We start from the raw sequence: 13,691 nt of genomic DNA on the forward strand, positions 1-13,691 counted from the left end.
CACACACACACACACACACACACACACACACACACACACACACACACACACACACACACACACACACACACACACAAACATTATTTCGATGCTTTCTTGTGTGGTATGTCCGCGTCTCCCACCCCGCGAGGGAGCACCTGAAAAGCACCTGAAATACGGCGCCCTGAATATACGGCGACCCACCCAGTACGGCATGGGCCGACATGGCTGCGTTGCCCCGACTGAACCAATCGTGGGTAGTCACTCGTGCAAGAAAGGAAAAAAATACCGCTACCCAACCCAGCGCCAACCCGGATGCTAATTCGCCACGCAATGCATGCATACATACATACATTATACACGCAATACATGCATACACCAATTGTTATATCGCTTCTGAGAAGTACCGATCGGAGGATGTCAAGAATCCCGTGATGCGCTAAGGATACTACAGTTTTACATACATACATGCATACATGTTGAATTTATAAAATAGGAGACACGACACCCACCCACCCACCCACACACACGCGTGTAATCATGACAACCCCACAGTGGCACCCGGGAGCCGCCTCCTCGAGCCCCTCCTGCCTCGCAGTTCGGTTCCCCCTTGACACGCAGTCCAGTCTCTCCTGCTTCCAAGACAAAAAGAGAGTCATTCAGCTGCAGCATCGCACGAGCCGTTGGATCCTCAGATTGCTGCAATCGGTGACGTGTTCGGTGACGTGTTCTCCCCTTCTCCTCCTCCTCCTGCTGCTGCTGCTGCTGCTGCTGCTGCTCCCTTCAATGCACCCCATCCGCCTGTTTGCCCAATGCTGCGGCCGACTTGGACCGCAAATAGGCCTCTGCACGGCGCTGTACAAGGCCGTACAGGTACGCGCGCTCTTGGATTCTCTTCGGCAGGGGATTGTTGGGGGACTTGAACGCCGTCGCCATCACCTGCGACAAGCATAAAAGCACACATGGGACAGGACCCGTGTGCCTTAGGAACATGTTAAGCATGAAATGCTGCAAGCAGGTGGTCAGGTGGACACCGCCTGTTCGGGGTAATATAATAATAACCGGGAACATTCCGTTTTGGCGCGTATCCAACAAAAATAACTTGCATAGCCTACAAATAAAGCACTGCGCTCGGACTAGATCTCCTAATTCTTAGCTTTTCAAGGAGCTTCAACTGATGCGAGTCATGCACATTATTTGGGGACTTCTGCTCCTTCATCGTCTTACGCGCTCAGTACCGCGAACAACCGTCACAAGCTTGCCACGTCAGCCTTTCTGGCACCAGCTGTCTACGCCGTACATTACCTTTGCCGTACTGCCATAGCAATATTACCGTTGCAGTACCATTACCGCCGTACCTTGAGCACCGCCGCGTACATAACCGGGCTCAGCACCTTGAGCACAAAGGAGATGATGAAGGGCGGCACGAGGCGTATTCCTGGATCCACGTACACCTGTGCGGCACACCGCGTGCGGGGCTGCCCCCCGGGCACCCTGGGGGGCAGCGGCTCGAAGACCATGCAGGAGCGCGCCAGCAGGCGGATGCGCCGGTGCCGCTCCGCGCCCGGAGGAAGTGGCGGTAGGAGTGGAGGTGGAGGTGGCGGGGAGGACGATGTAGGGTGCGGACTGCCGCCTCGCTGCGGGACCAGCGGCAACGCCATCACGGAACAGTTTCGGGGGGCAGAGCCGGGAAAGTATGCAGGGCAGTGGGCGGGAGTGAGCCAGGGTAAGCCAGGATGGCTTCCGTCTGTCAGCGAAACACTGACCTTAACCAAGCATGTTACAAAGAACGCGAGGATACGAAATTACCAAGCGCCAATACATACAACAAACCAGGCGGTTGGTGGGAAGAGGGTTGAAAGCGGTGAGGGTACGAGCACCCGCGAAATGGGGAGGCACCGAATACCCGGAGCTCCGGAACCTTTGCCCTGTGCTGTGGCCACCTCCGTCCTCACCCCAGGAGTGCTGGCAGCGCTGGCGGCGGTGGTCGTGGCAGTGGCGGCAGTGCCGGTGGAGATGGAGCTGTTGCCTGTTGCCTGTTGCCTTTCTGGTGACTTGAAGCAAACGACCAGTCGGCCCTCCTCCTCAAACAGGTCCGCCCCCTGGGCCTCCACCATGAAGCCCACGTCGTTGAGGGGCCAGGGCACCCACAGGGACATATATGCCTGAGGGGAGTAAGGGTGAAGGAGACGAGGGGGTCCGCAAGGGCTCGTATGGGCCCCAGGTTACACCTTTTCAGGGAAACGCAACTCCAGGAGGTGTAAAAGACGCACACTTACACACACACACACACAAGTTAAAAAGAAACCAACTGCAGATAACTCCAAAGCACCAACTGCCATAGGGATCCGAAGCATCAAGCCTGCCTGGAGAGAGAGGGGTAGAGGGGGATACGACGAAGCACAGACGATTGAAGGAAAGCGGGGGAAAGACGGAGCGGGAGAGGAGGGAGGGGATGCAGATGCGACCAAGAGGACCGCCGGCAGTCGCAGTTGCAGCGGCAGCCGCAGTCGCAGCCGGGAAGGACGCTCGAGAGGGGACGGGGCTCCAGATGGGCTCTTTCAGCGCCTTCCTGTACCCTCACCAGGATGTCCGCTGGGCTCAGCTCCCTCAGTACGTAAGCCGATGAGCAGTACTTGTTCCAGGTGGGGCACAGGTCCACCTCCCGCAGCAGGGCCATCATGTGCTGCCCAGGGGGATGAAGGGGGATGAAGGGGGATCACGATGATGTGAAAAGCTTAGGGTCAACTGTCCAGGGGGTAGGGGTAGGAGACAAGCATAACCCAAGTCAAGAAGGGAAAACAGGTGCCGACGTCCAAAGATAGAGGAGAGGGGCGTTGGTAGACGATGCAGAGGAGGCGAGAGAGGGAGTTGCCAAGGACAGGGAGGGAGATCGCTCCGTCAAAGGGATAAAGAGGTGCAGGCAAAACACGCGCGCCGAAACCACGGAGGAGCCGCCGCATCTTAGAATCAACCCCAACACCACCAGAAGACCCAGTCCACCCCACTGCAACGCTCGGCCTCACCTCGGCCTTCCCAACCCGTGGACTCCCCTTTCCAGTACCCCCTTCCTCCAGTTACCCCAGCTCCCCCTCCGTCCATTCCTCCCGCAGTGGAGAATGGTTTTGACGTCAAGAGACAGTTGGCCCGCAGCCTCTTTTTGTATCACCAGTTCATCACCATCATCCTTCCTCCCCTTTTTTCCCTTCAGTCCCTCACCTTCCCAACCCAAGACACAACACATACATGCATACACACAAACACACAAATCGATATCCCTCACCTCCAAGGGCGCGTCCACGACAAATCTCCCCCGGAACGCATGCACACCCTGACTCGGCAGCGGCTTGTACAGCAACTGTAGGTCGTCATTCCGTACAAGCTGCCAGCCCTGATCACTGGCCAGATCAGATAGGCAGTCAGAGATACCCTGCGCCACCTGCGGATGGCAGTAGTTGTAGTGGTGTGGTGGTGTGGGGAAGAGGGGATCCACACGATGGTGCTGATGCCGGTGCATAAAGCAACGAGCCCAGCATCGACGTCTAACGGGTGGGGATGCGAGAGGAGGCGGGGCGGGGCGGGGCGGGGGAAAAACACACGCGGGCATGGCACATGATACGGGCATTACATAATGTCGGCGCTCTCTGGACATCTCCTCATCCCTACCTTTCTGTGACCTACACCTACTGGTTCTATTCTCTCAACAAACGTTTAGGCACCTGTCTTTCTGCTGCATAGAGCTGGAGATCCTGTTGTGAGTCAAATATCGGGAGCGCCGCCGTTGCTGCTCCTCTGCTCTGCTCCCCAAATGACATTTCGAAGTGGTGAACGGGGCCGCGGCCACCGCTGAACATCTTCCGTGTGTCCACTCTTCTCTCAAGCACACACGCGCTCTGGTTCAGGCATCTTTGTCGGTGGTTATGTCGCGCGCCTCCTTTATTTGGAGGACGTTTAGCAGTCAGTGCTGCTTGTTGTTTTATTGTCTATGTTCTTGTATCTGAACTCGCCTCGGAGTCCTTAGCGGCACGTAGGAAGGCTGCATACACTCACTCCTTATTCCTTTCCTGACGTGCCGTGAAACCCTATCCGCACACTTTTAACACATCACCTCGCGTGTTCTGGGTTTACTGCTTGTCGAGCTCAAACCCCTATCTCTCCTACGGTCCCAGCTGCCATCTTCCGAATTCCCCCACTCCACCTCCGAAGGGCCCCATCCCCAGACCTTGGTCAGTGCTTCTGCATTCGGGAGCTCCCTGGCACGCAGCTCCTCTCGCAGACTCTCCGGCGCCATCCCCTGCGCCTTGCAGTACCGCAACAACACCTGGCAGGCACAGCAAGGCCGACCCTGCGCCGCGTACAGCTCCGAAACCAAATTCAACACGGGGTCCACATGACCGTGGACACCGCTGCCCGCGACGTCTTCTCGAGCTGCTGCAATGCCTGGAGGGACTTCTGCATCGAAGTTGTCAGTGCCCCTAGCACTGACAGCTAAGTCGGCGCCAGCTTTGTCGTCGCCGTGGAAAAGAGCAGCCGTCGCGGCGACAGCGGGCATGATGCTGTCATTGACGTCGCCGCTGCAGCAGCTCAGGCAGCCCATCTGGTGGTGATGCTGGTGGTGATGGATGCGTTCTTCATTGCCATTTTTGACGTTATCGCCCGTGTCCTGGTCCCGGCAGTTCTGAGGACTTGCAGGAGAGGTAGTGGTGGCTTGCTCCTGCACCGCTGCGACCATCAGGGTGGTGGCTGCGGGCTGCACGGCGCTGCCGGACGGTGGCGTGCTCGAATGCTGTGACTGGTGCTTTTGCTGGATCTGCTGGAGGTAGTCTTGTTGCAGTGGCAACGGCAATGGTGCTGGCGGCGGCGGATGCTGCCCCCGGGTTCGCCCCCGTTCATGACATTCCTGCCCGGCGATAGTGCTTGCAGTGGTGGAGGTTGTGGTGGTGGACATAGCTGGGTGGTGGTGGTGGTGTTGCGCTGCCAAGGACTCCGTGCCGAGGAGGGCCCCTAACGCGTCGCCGTGCTGCATCCCCTCTGAGCTGCCTGCAATAGCACCGTTATTGAGGACCGCGGGCGACGGTGCCGTCGAGTGCTGGTGAACCTGGTGGGGGTGCGGGTGGCGTTGCAGGTGGTGGTTTATCCCCGCAGGTGGCGGAGGGAGGTCCACGGAGGGGAGGAGATCCCCGTGGGCCCCAGACATGAGGAGCGCGGACGGCGGGCGGCCTCCCAGCCACTCGCCGTCCTCGCCGAATTGCGACCAACCCCCGGCGCTGAAGTATGCGGTGGAGGCGTGTGAGGTGGTGGATAGGGCGCAGAGGGTGCAGACGGGATTGTCAGCCTCTTCCTTGTCCTCGCCGTTGCAATTGGTGTTTGAGGCGGTGGTGCCGGCGGTGGGGCTCGTCGCGTCCTGTAGGGGACCTGGAACGCAAGCGACAGCGGCACCTGCGTCGGTTGCAGGGCTTGCTGGCGCGGGTGCCACGGAAGGGGGAGTGGGGCTCGAGGAGAACGAGGGGGATGGGGCGGAAGCGGAGCCGGTGGGAGCGAGCGAGCGGGCTGGGGTAGCGGACTGAGGGTCAGAGGGTAATTGCAAAGACGCAGCTGGCTGCGGTGCTGGTACTGGTGTTGGTGTTGCAGCAGGTTCGATGATGCTGGTCAAAGCGCTGTCCTGAAGGGGACCTAAGGGCGGACGGCTGTCCGGCGTGGGTATGGGTGATTTGACCTGGGCGGGCTGCTGGGATTTCATAACTGGGGGTGGCCCGGATGTATGACGTCTGTTCCCCCCCTCGCTTTCGTGGCGTGAGGTGTCGTCCGCAGCAACTAGGCCTCCGCCTGGCTCAGCTTTCTCAGTCTTGCGATCAGCGGGAGGCGAAGGGCCGGAAAGCAATTGGTTAGGAGCTGTTGTTCAAGAGTGTGCCCAGCACGAGTATGAGCCTACCTTCCGGCTTCTGAGGAAAAAACAGAGGCATCCCTGAGCTTGTCGTTCCGCCATCACTCTGCTGCGCAACCGATCTCGTAAGGGTTTCTATGCGCAGGCAGTACTGGACTATTATACTATGCAATAACAATAGCTCGATGCCTTTTGCAAGCAGCGCGCCACACAGTAACTACAGACAGTTCTCAAGCAACAAGTTTGCGCAGCGAGTTACAGTAGGTAATAAGAAATGTGAATATAGCAATGCTTAAGATGTGGTGCTTCTCTAGGTGTGAAATCCATTTCCCCTTCGCTTTCCCAACAAAGCCAATGCACAGACTAAATTTTGCATGCTGCATCTAAGACAAAATGACAGAGCCTTACGAACGTATATTCGTCGTGCACAGAAATCACAGGATTGCATGCGGTAATCTGTTAGGGAAGGCCAGACCAAAAGTTTAGCAATCCTTCGGAGCTTGCCGCCGTACTCGTACGAAGGACTTCACGTGTTTTCCATCTTCCTGATACCAGCTTCTTGGCTTGATGGCTAGGGACCGGCCTGTGTTTCGCGTGGTCGCGCTGTGAGCTCCAAGCGGTGGCAGCACTGTTTTCCGACACGCTATCTGATCGTTCCCCACCCCTTGCCTATAAACCTAAAGCCATCGGCGTGCTAGCCGGTCAGGGTGAAATAGTAGCGCCTCCGACAATTAATTAATAATGGCTCTCCTGGCTACAAAGACAGGAAGCCCTAACGTAACTCGCCGCTCTATCGCAGCTCGCCCCTGCTCAGCGGCGCCTGTGCGGCTTGCTAGGCCAGGACGCAAGCATGTCGGCATCCATGCTATGGCAGCGGCTACTGCTGAAGAAGCGGAGGTTAGTTCCTTTTATCTTTGCTTGCGGTGTGTCCGATTCCGGCATGACTTGAGGTTAGGTGGTCCAAAGGATTTATTGGCGACTGGGACCAATGCTGTGCGTTATTGAATTGTATTGTTCAGATATTAGATGGCCTAATGACTCACGCTGGCGGTGGATTTCAAAAATGTCCTGAATGCGCTGCACCGCATGACAGTTAAAATCAATTGATACAGCCGATATGTGGCATCCTGATCGCAGCTGAGGAAGCAGCTTACAAATCTGGATCGCGTCACAATTCTGTCGGAGGCGCTGCCGTACCTCCAAAGGTTCCGTGGGAAGACCGTTGTCGTCAAGTACGGTGGTGCGGCTATGAAGGACCCAACCCTTAAGGTAAGACCAGGGGTCAGGCTTTGGAATTAGCAGGATGTAGTTCGGCAATACTTTTTAAATTCCCACGAAAAAGGGGCTTGCAGTCAAGGATTACGCACCAGCGCAAGGTTAGATATTTGCACTGCGCTGCCCGTAACGTCACCGGAAGCCCATGAGGCGTCTAGCTATGCCGAGTCCAGTGCCCTGGAGCCAATTGTGTCTCTCGGGTCCACCCATCACATACCTACCCTTCTTACTCCCCCCAAGGCTGCAATGACAGACAGCACCATGGGCTGCGGTACCGGCTGCGACACATCCGGATCGCCCATGCCATTGCACCCGCTTCCTCCTTCCTCCATAGAAACACCAAAGCCCACGAGTATTTACGCTTCACACGTATATGCGAATGCCCGACCGCAATTCCGGCCGCTGCTCCTCCCTTTACGCTGGCCCTGGCAAATCATGGAAACAGTCCTGAAACCGTATTGACGTATCGACGCGGTGCTGCTGGTTGGTTGTCAGTCTGCATTTCCTCACTCATCACATCACTTCTTTTCAGCACGACTGACTGCAAGCTTCTCGCCCTCATTTATATAGCTCCTCCCCCCTCCCTTCCCTCCCCTTGTCCCGCCGCACTCATCGCACAGGCCGGCGTCATCACGGACTTGGTGCTGCTCTCGTGCGTTGGCATCCGCTGCGTGCTTGTACATGGCGGCGGCCCGGAGATCAACTCCTGGCTGGCCAAGGTTGGCATCCAGGCGGTCTTCAAAAACGGCCTGCGTGTGACGGACGGTGAGAGGGACGCATTTGGGGGCCGAGTGGGAACCGGGATTAGCGCGCGGCGGGCCCCCATGTTCCTTTCGTGACCGGGTGTCCGACGACCTCCTGAGAGTCTGCTGCTGACGACATGCATCCTCGGCTGCCGCCTTTTCACCCTTTGCCTCCACCTCTCCCGCCCTGCTACGGCCACCACAGCCGCAACGATGGAGATTGTGGAGATGGTTTTGGGTGGCCGTGTGAACAAGTCGCTGGTGTCGCTGATTCAGCAGGCGGGCGGCAAGGCAGTGGGCCTCACGGGCAAGGATGGGCAGCTGCTGCGGGCACGACAGGTGGGTGTTGGTTGGAGCCCGTTGCTGCATTCCTTTCCTCTGGAACACCTACGCGTTGCGTTCCAAGCTACGTGTACAGTTTTGTTGGAAAATTCTGACACGTCGCTGGAATACGGAGCTTGCTTCGGTAAAGTTGCTCGTGTACCACCATCGGCATTTCCCTCGCCGCGGCTCAGGTTATAAAAACGCATCGCCTAAATCACTGGACGGTTTACTGAGCATTCATGGCATGTGCACGGCACACCGGCGTCATCGTGCAGCCTGCAGCATCACTGCTATCTACCCACCTCCAGTTTTGCGATGTGTCAGTACGTGCCGTGCGTTTTGTTGAGTGGCGGGAGCTAACTGAATGACCCTGACCTGGCCCGGTCTCCTCTCCAATCCTGCGTGAACGCGCGTGTCTGCGTTCGATTCTGATGAGGGTTTCGCTGTCGTATTGTCAAACCTAGTGTGGTTACCCCACCCGTGTGTGCGTGTTTGCGTGCGTTGGCGTTGCACCGTGGGTGGGTGTGGTTGCGGCAACTCCACCTCCGAAGGGGATTCATATGAGCCCAGCGCAGGTGGCGTAGGGAGCTGAGCAGCACAGCGCTATGGAGTGGTGGCCACTTACGTTCATACCAGCGCACCCAACACGCTGTATACCCCTTTGCCACACCGGCATGCAGCTTCCACACGCTCACGCACAACACGGATCTCATTTTTGGGGTCCCGTTTGACGGTCTGGGTCTGAGTCGAAGCTTTTTGACCATGCATTGAACCAACCCCTCTCCGTATGCACATCCGCGCATCTTCTTTAACCCGCGACAAACCACCGCGAGTACACATCACTACGTCGGATCTTTGCCTGATAGCTGATGCGCGCCAACAAAATCTCGTTTTGGTTGTCATGCTGGGGTTTCTTTTTGCCCGTGCAGTACTAAAACACATCTGTCTAAACCCTGGCGCCCATCTGCGCCCGTGGTCCGCCTTTCCACCCCTCGGGGCCCTGGCCGCGCAGATGGTTGAGCTGGACATCGGCTACGTGGGTGAAGTGACCAAGGTTGACCCCACCATCCTCAACGTGCTCGGCAATGACAGCTACATTCCCGTGGTGGCCACCATCGCCACGGATACCGCCGGCCAGGCGCTCAACATCAACGCAGACACGGCCGCCGGCGAGGTAAGATTTGTGGTAGGGGGCCCCGCGGTGTTCAGGGCGGGTCAGGGAGCCTGGCGGTGCACATTGCGCTGTGTGTAAATCGGCGGGAAAGCTGCTTCAGAGGAGTCAGTCCGCTGCGACCGTGGTGACCGTGGTGGCCGTTAGCTGTGGCGGTGCCGCTGTTTGTTGATGAATCACAGGCTACCTTCGTAGTGGCGGTGCGCGTGCTGCGTTAGACATGTAAACGTTCCCATTACTGTTGACTTCGTCTTCACTTCGTGTTACTGCTATTTGCTGCGTAGATCGCTGCGGCACTCAAGGCGGAGAAGCTGGTGCTGATGACCGACGTGCCGGGAGTGTTGCGCGACAAGAACGACCTGTCCACCAAGATTCAGTCGCTGGACATTCGGCAATGTCGGGAGCTGATAGCAGACGGCATCATCGCGGGTGGCATGATTCCCAAGGTAAAAAAGCGTGTATTGCCCTAGAACTTCCATCTCAACCTGCAGCTCCTGTACATGCGAGCATGTGTAGATATACATTGTGTAACTTGTTTACTTCATCGCTTTTCCTTTAACAACTCGTAGTTGAGGAAAGCAGCTTATCCTGACGACCAGTGGTGTGTGCTGCGTCTCCTGTCTCTCCCTGCCGCCCGTCTCTGATCTCTCTCCCTGTCTCTCCCTCTCTTGGCTGAAGGAGAAATGCCTCGTTTTCCCCCGCGCTTCACCTTTCGTTTCTCCTTAAGCTGTTCGCTCTCTCGTCTCATTTCCTAATCTCATTAACTCTCTACGAGAGTTAATGACTATAGAGCCCTGCCGTTGCCGTGCTCTTGCCGAAGAGAAAAATCACACGTACGAACACATGCACCTTCGCCGCTGCTTGCTGCAGATCGAATGCTGCATCCGTTGCTTGTCTCAAGGCGTCAAGGCCTCGCACATTATTGATGGGCGGGCTAAGCACTCTATTTTAATGGAGCTGCTTACGGACGAGGGTGTGGGCACCATGATCACCGGCTAAGATGGGGACCAAGGGGAAAGAAGTGAATACAAATGAAAGGGGAAAAGCGCGGCAAGGGTTTAGGGGAGGGCCGCGCCCTTTTTCCCCCGTATTCCTTGGAACGTCCTTAGGGTCGAAGTGATATGTGGTGTTGCATCATCTGCGGCCGTGACTGCGATTGCAGAGGAGGATCGGGAGGAGGAGAAGGGTACTGCTTTATCCGTGCTCGCCCACAAGGTGCATCTGCCCCTGATGCTGCACGGCGCATGGAGGGGAACCCGTTAATCCTGTTAGGGAAAAATACTGGTCAGGGGGTAGGTGAGGAGGCCGGAGATGCTGTCTGAGCTGATGGCTATATAACAGGGCAGCGAAGGGCTGCTGTGTGTGATGCGGTGGTAAGGGTTACAACGGCTTTGCCTGGGATTGTAACTGTGATCAAGCCGAAGCTGTAGGAACGGCATTTACCCAGGGATTTCAAGGAGCGACTCCTGGGGAAAGCCCCTTGTTTCGTGTGTGTGTGTGTGTGTGTGTGACATGGCCGTGGGGGTGCGCACCCCTTACCTGCAAACCGCCCAATACGAGTCGAGGGCTTAAGGGCTGCCAGACCGCATATAAGCACCATCCTACCTCGCACTAAGCAAGTGATAAAGGAGACTAACGGCCAAAGGGAACGATAGAATACGTTCAAGCATCTTCGCCAGGCGTTCAGGTTCCCGCTTCATATTGTCCTTCATATGCGCAAAGATGGGAAACCCATATCAGATTTGATTTCGGACAGCCCAACAAGACGTGCTCCTCATCTTCAATCAGGCTACCAGTGCAGCTGCAGGGGCATACCCGCTCCTCCCTAGGTACATAACACCGTCCCTTGCGTGCTCTTTTCGCCGCCGACGCCCAACAGCAAAGCATACTGCTTAAGCTTACAATTCGCTAATGCTTATATTTAGCCATGTGGATTCCCGGTTGCTTATCGTCTGACAGGTACACGTCTGCCTGGACATCTAGATGCATAAGCTTCCAACTACTGCTCATCAACCGATCCTTGAACTCCGATATTACACCGTCCGGCAATGGCCTATTCACAAGCCATTCCACTCGTTCATCTGCCTCACGTAGCCCTTGCGGGGCCTCTTTCCATACGTCGTGCCCCAGACTACTCAGAAAACGGAGGACTCGTGACCCCCATCCGCACCCTTCGGGGTTGGAGAGGGCCTCTGCGATCTCCTGTCGCAAAACTTGGTGTGCCACAGCCCCCTCGCTGTAAACGACACGGTTCTAAACCCTCACAATTTGCTAGAAAACGTGGTACTGTAGGGGTCGCCGTGACAGTTCAGCGAACAGGAGGCGGTACGCTGGCCTGGCAGCTTCCACCACTTTGCCGCATGAACGATACCTGGAGCTGCAACGCTCCATCCTTCAGACATGCCTCGAAGGGCCCCTCCGCAAGTTTACTCGCATCACTCTGCCTCCTGAGCCTGTCCAAGACTTCAGCTAACATAAACGGGCCCCACACTTGACAACCGTACAACAGTATTACTCGTACCCGCTTACCAAAACACCTCATCTTCACATCCGGAGCGAACAACTTTAGCTTATCCAATTTTGTACTCAGCGCGAACGTAGCTGCCCTAGCAGTGTCGTACAACTGGTGGCGGCAGGCACGAAAGAGCAGTTCTGGCCCGTACATTAAACCCAGATATCGCGCACCCTCCTTAGCGGGTACGGCCTCACCACCCAGCCTGAGCTCACTACACGATACTTGAACAGCACTCCTTGTGTCGCTGTCACTCGCAAAAACGAGGCGTTTACATTGCGACACATTTAGCCGCCTCCCAAAATCATCCCAGAACATGTCCGCTATTTTGAGCAGCTCCGCCATGCGATCCGGTGTCGTTGCCAGGAGACTAAAGTCATCAGCATAGAGGAGGATGAACACTCGCTCATTGCCAACCTTCGGTGCATCTTTCCGGCCCTTACCCGCCCTACGCCCGCATTCATCACCCTCGGTAATATTAAGAACGAGCGTCAAGGGTTGGTGATCGGTCAGCTCCCAGCCATCCAGCTCAATCAGGTTTCCTACCCACAGAAAGGTGGCTTACTGCTGAAATACACGCGGAGTACCTATGAGCAAATCGATCATACTACCGCCTGCCTCCCCCTTAGGGAAAGTTCGGCGGCCTTCGAGGTCCCCTCTCAACCGGCCGTTCATCACGAGCAGCCCTTCGGTTCTGCAGAGCGCCCCAAGCTGGGCACCAAAGAAATTGCAAACTTGATCCTGGCAATTCCGGATTCCGAGTCCGTCGTAATCCTGATCGTCCATCAGTCCTTCAAACCCCATGACCTCGCGTACAGCCTGCAACTGCTCCAAATCCGGGATGCCACTCGCGTAAAAGCAGGTAGGTCCGCCGGGGTAGCACGGTTCCGCCCATGCCGTGTCCCCGACAGGCGTGTATTAAGCCCCCAGCTATCAATACGTCCTCATCGCCAACCCTGAACTCCGTCAGTGCTTGTTGGATCCTGGTAAAAGCTGTTTCCGCAGCCGCAATGCGCTGTGTTACGGTGCTTCCACCATCCGGGTAGACCCTGGACGTCTCTGGTGCGAGATAGCAGGCTCCCACCAGGGGACTACCACCTGCAGAAAGGCTAATGCGCATCCAAATGAACTCGCACCTTAGCAGCTGGTTGCCCACCGTAATACCCCGCGTGGGTGACTCACGAACATATAGTGCAACGCCTCCGTAATCGGCCCTCAGGGCTTCTTTTCACCTCTCCACCCGGAAGATACGGAACCCTTCTTTATCTGCTTTGTCTTTATCCTCAATTGTGTTTTTCAAATGTGCCTCAGCGATCACAACCATGACATGGCTTGTGACGAACGACCTAATTGTTTCGGCTGTGGACAGCTGTGGACGGCTGCATTAAAAAGGATAAAACCTGTGCAGCGGTACCTCGAAAAGTCGGGGAGGGGATGTATCCCGGGTGGGGCCTAGGGTTATGAAATGCGGCATGTGCTTTTCGCAGGAGATTATAACAATACTCCGCCAGAGCATGCTTTCGTATGCCACAGGGGCTCAGAGGCGTGACGGCTGGTGGGCCGTTCCCCACCTCACCAAATGGACCTGTTGAAAGTACGGCTTGGTACTACATAGCCTGTGAGGGTGGCACATGTAATGTTTTCGATTGTTTTACCTTTCGTGGTCTGTAGATATAGGATAGGTGTCGTCGAGCCATTGCCAGACAACAAAGCTGTACACCCGACGCGCAAGTGCACGATTGCTTCACCAGGCAGCTCCTAGTTGGAGATAATTTGAAGATTTTTGTGCAGGAGTTTCCATAT

The 13,691-nt window shown here is 56.4% G+C and overlaps 2 protein-coding genes across 2 annotated transcripts; one reads left to right on the forward strand and one right to left on the reverse strand.

Moving 5' to 3' along the window:
- Nucleotides 1-762: 762 nt before the first annotated feature.
- VOLCADRAFT_97649 (uncharacterized protein) lies at nt 763-5,942 on the reverse strand (the record flags this gene model as incomplete). Its single annotated transcript, XM_002956623.1, has 7 exons — nt 763-918; nt 1,338-1,616; nt 1,935-2,144; nt 2,564-2,665; nt 3,263-3,418; nt 4,178-5,394; nt 5,912-5,942. The coding sequence occupies 7 exons, from the start codon at nt 5,940-5,942 to the stop codon at nt 763-765; spliced, it is 2,151 nt and encodes a 716-aa protein (XP_002956669.1).
- Nucleotides 5,943-6,444: 502 nt separating this feature from the next.
- Nucleotides 6,445-10,797, forward strand: VOLCADRAFT_83707 (uncharacterized protein). Its single transcript, XM_002956581.1, has 7 exons — nt 6,445-6,760; nt 7,001-7,132; nt 7,759-7,903; nt 8,087-8,220; nt 9,218-9,379; nt 9,661-9,822; nt 10,247-10,797. Exons 1-7 carry the CDS (start codon nt 6,605-6,607, stop codon nt 10,373-10,375), a joined length of 1,020 nt encoding a protein of 339 aa, XP_002956627.1. The 5' UTR covers nt 6,445-6,604; the 3' UTR covers nt 10,376-10,797.
- The last annotated feature ends 2,894 nt before the right edge of the window (nt 10,798-13,691 follow it).

Source organism: Volvox carteri (assembly GCF_000143455.1).
Source record: "Volvox carteri f. nagariensis unplaced genomic scaffold VOLCAscaffold_63, whole genome shotgun sequence".
Taxonomy (NCBI): domain Eukaryota; kingdom Viridiplantae; phylum Chlorophyta; class Chlorophyceae; order Chlamydomonadales; family Volvocaceae; genus Volvox; species Volvox carteri.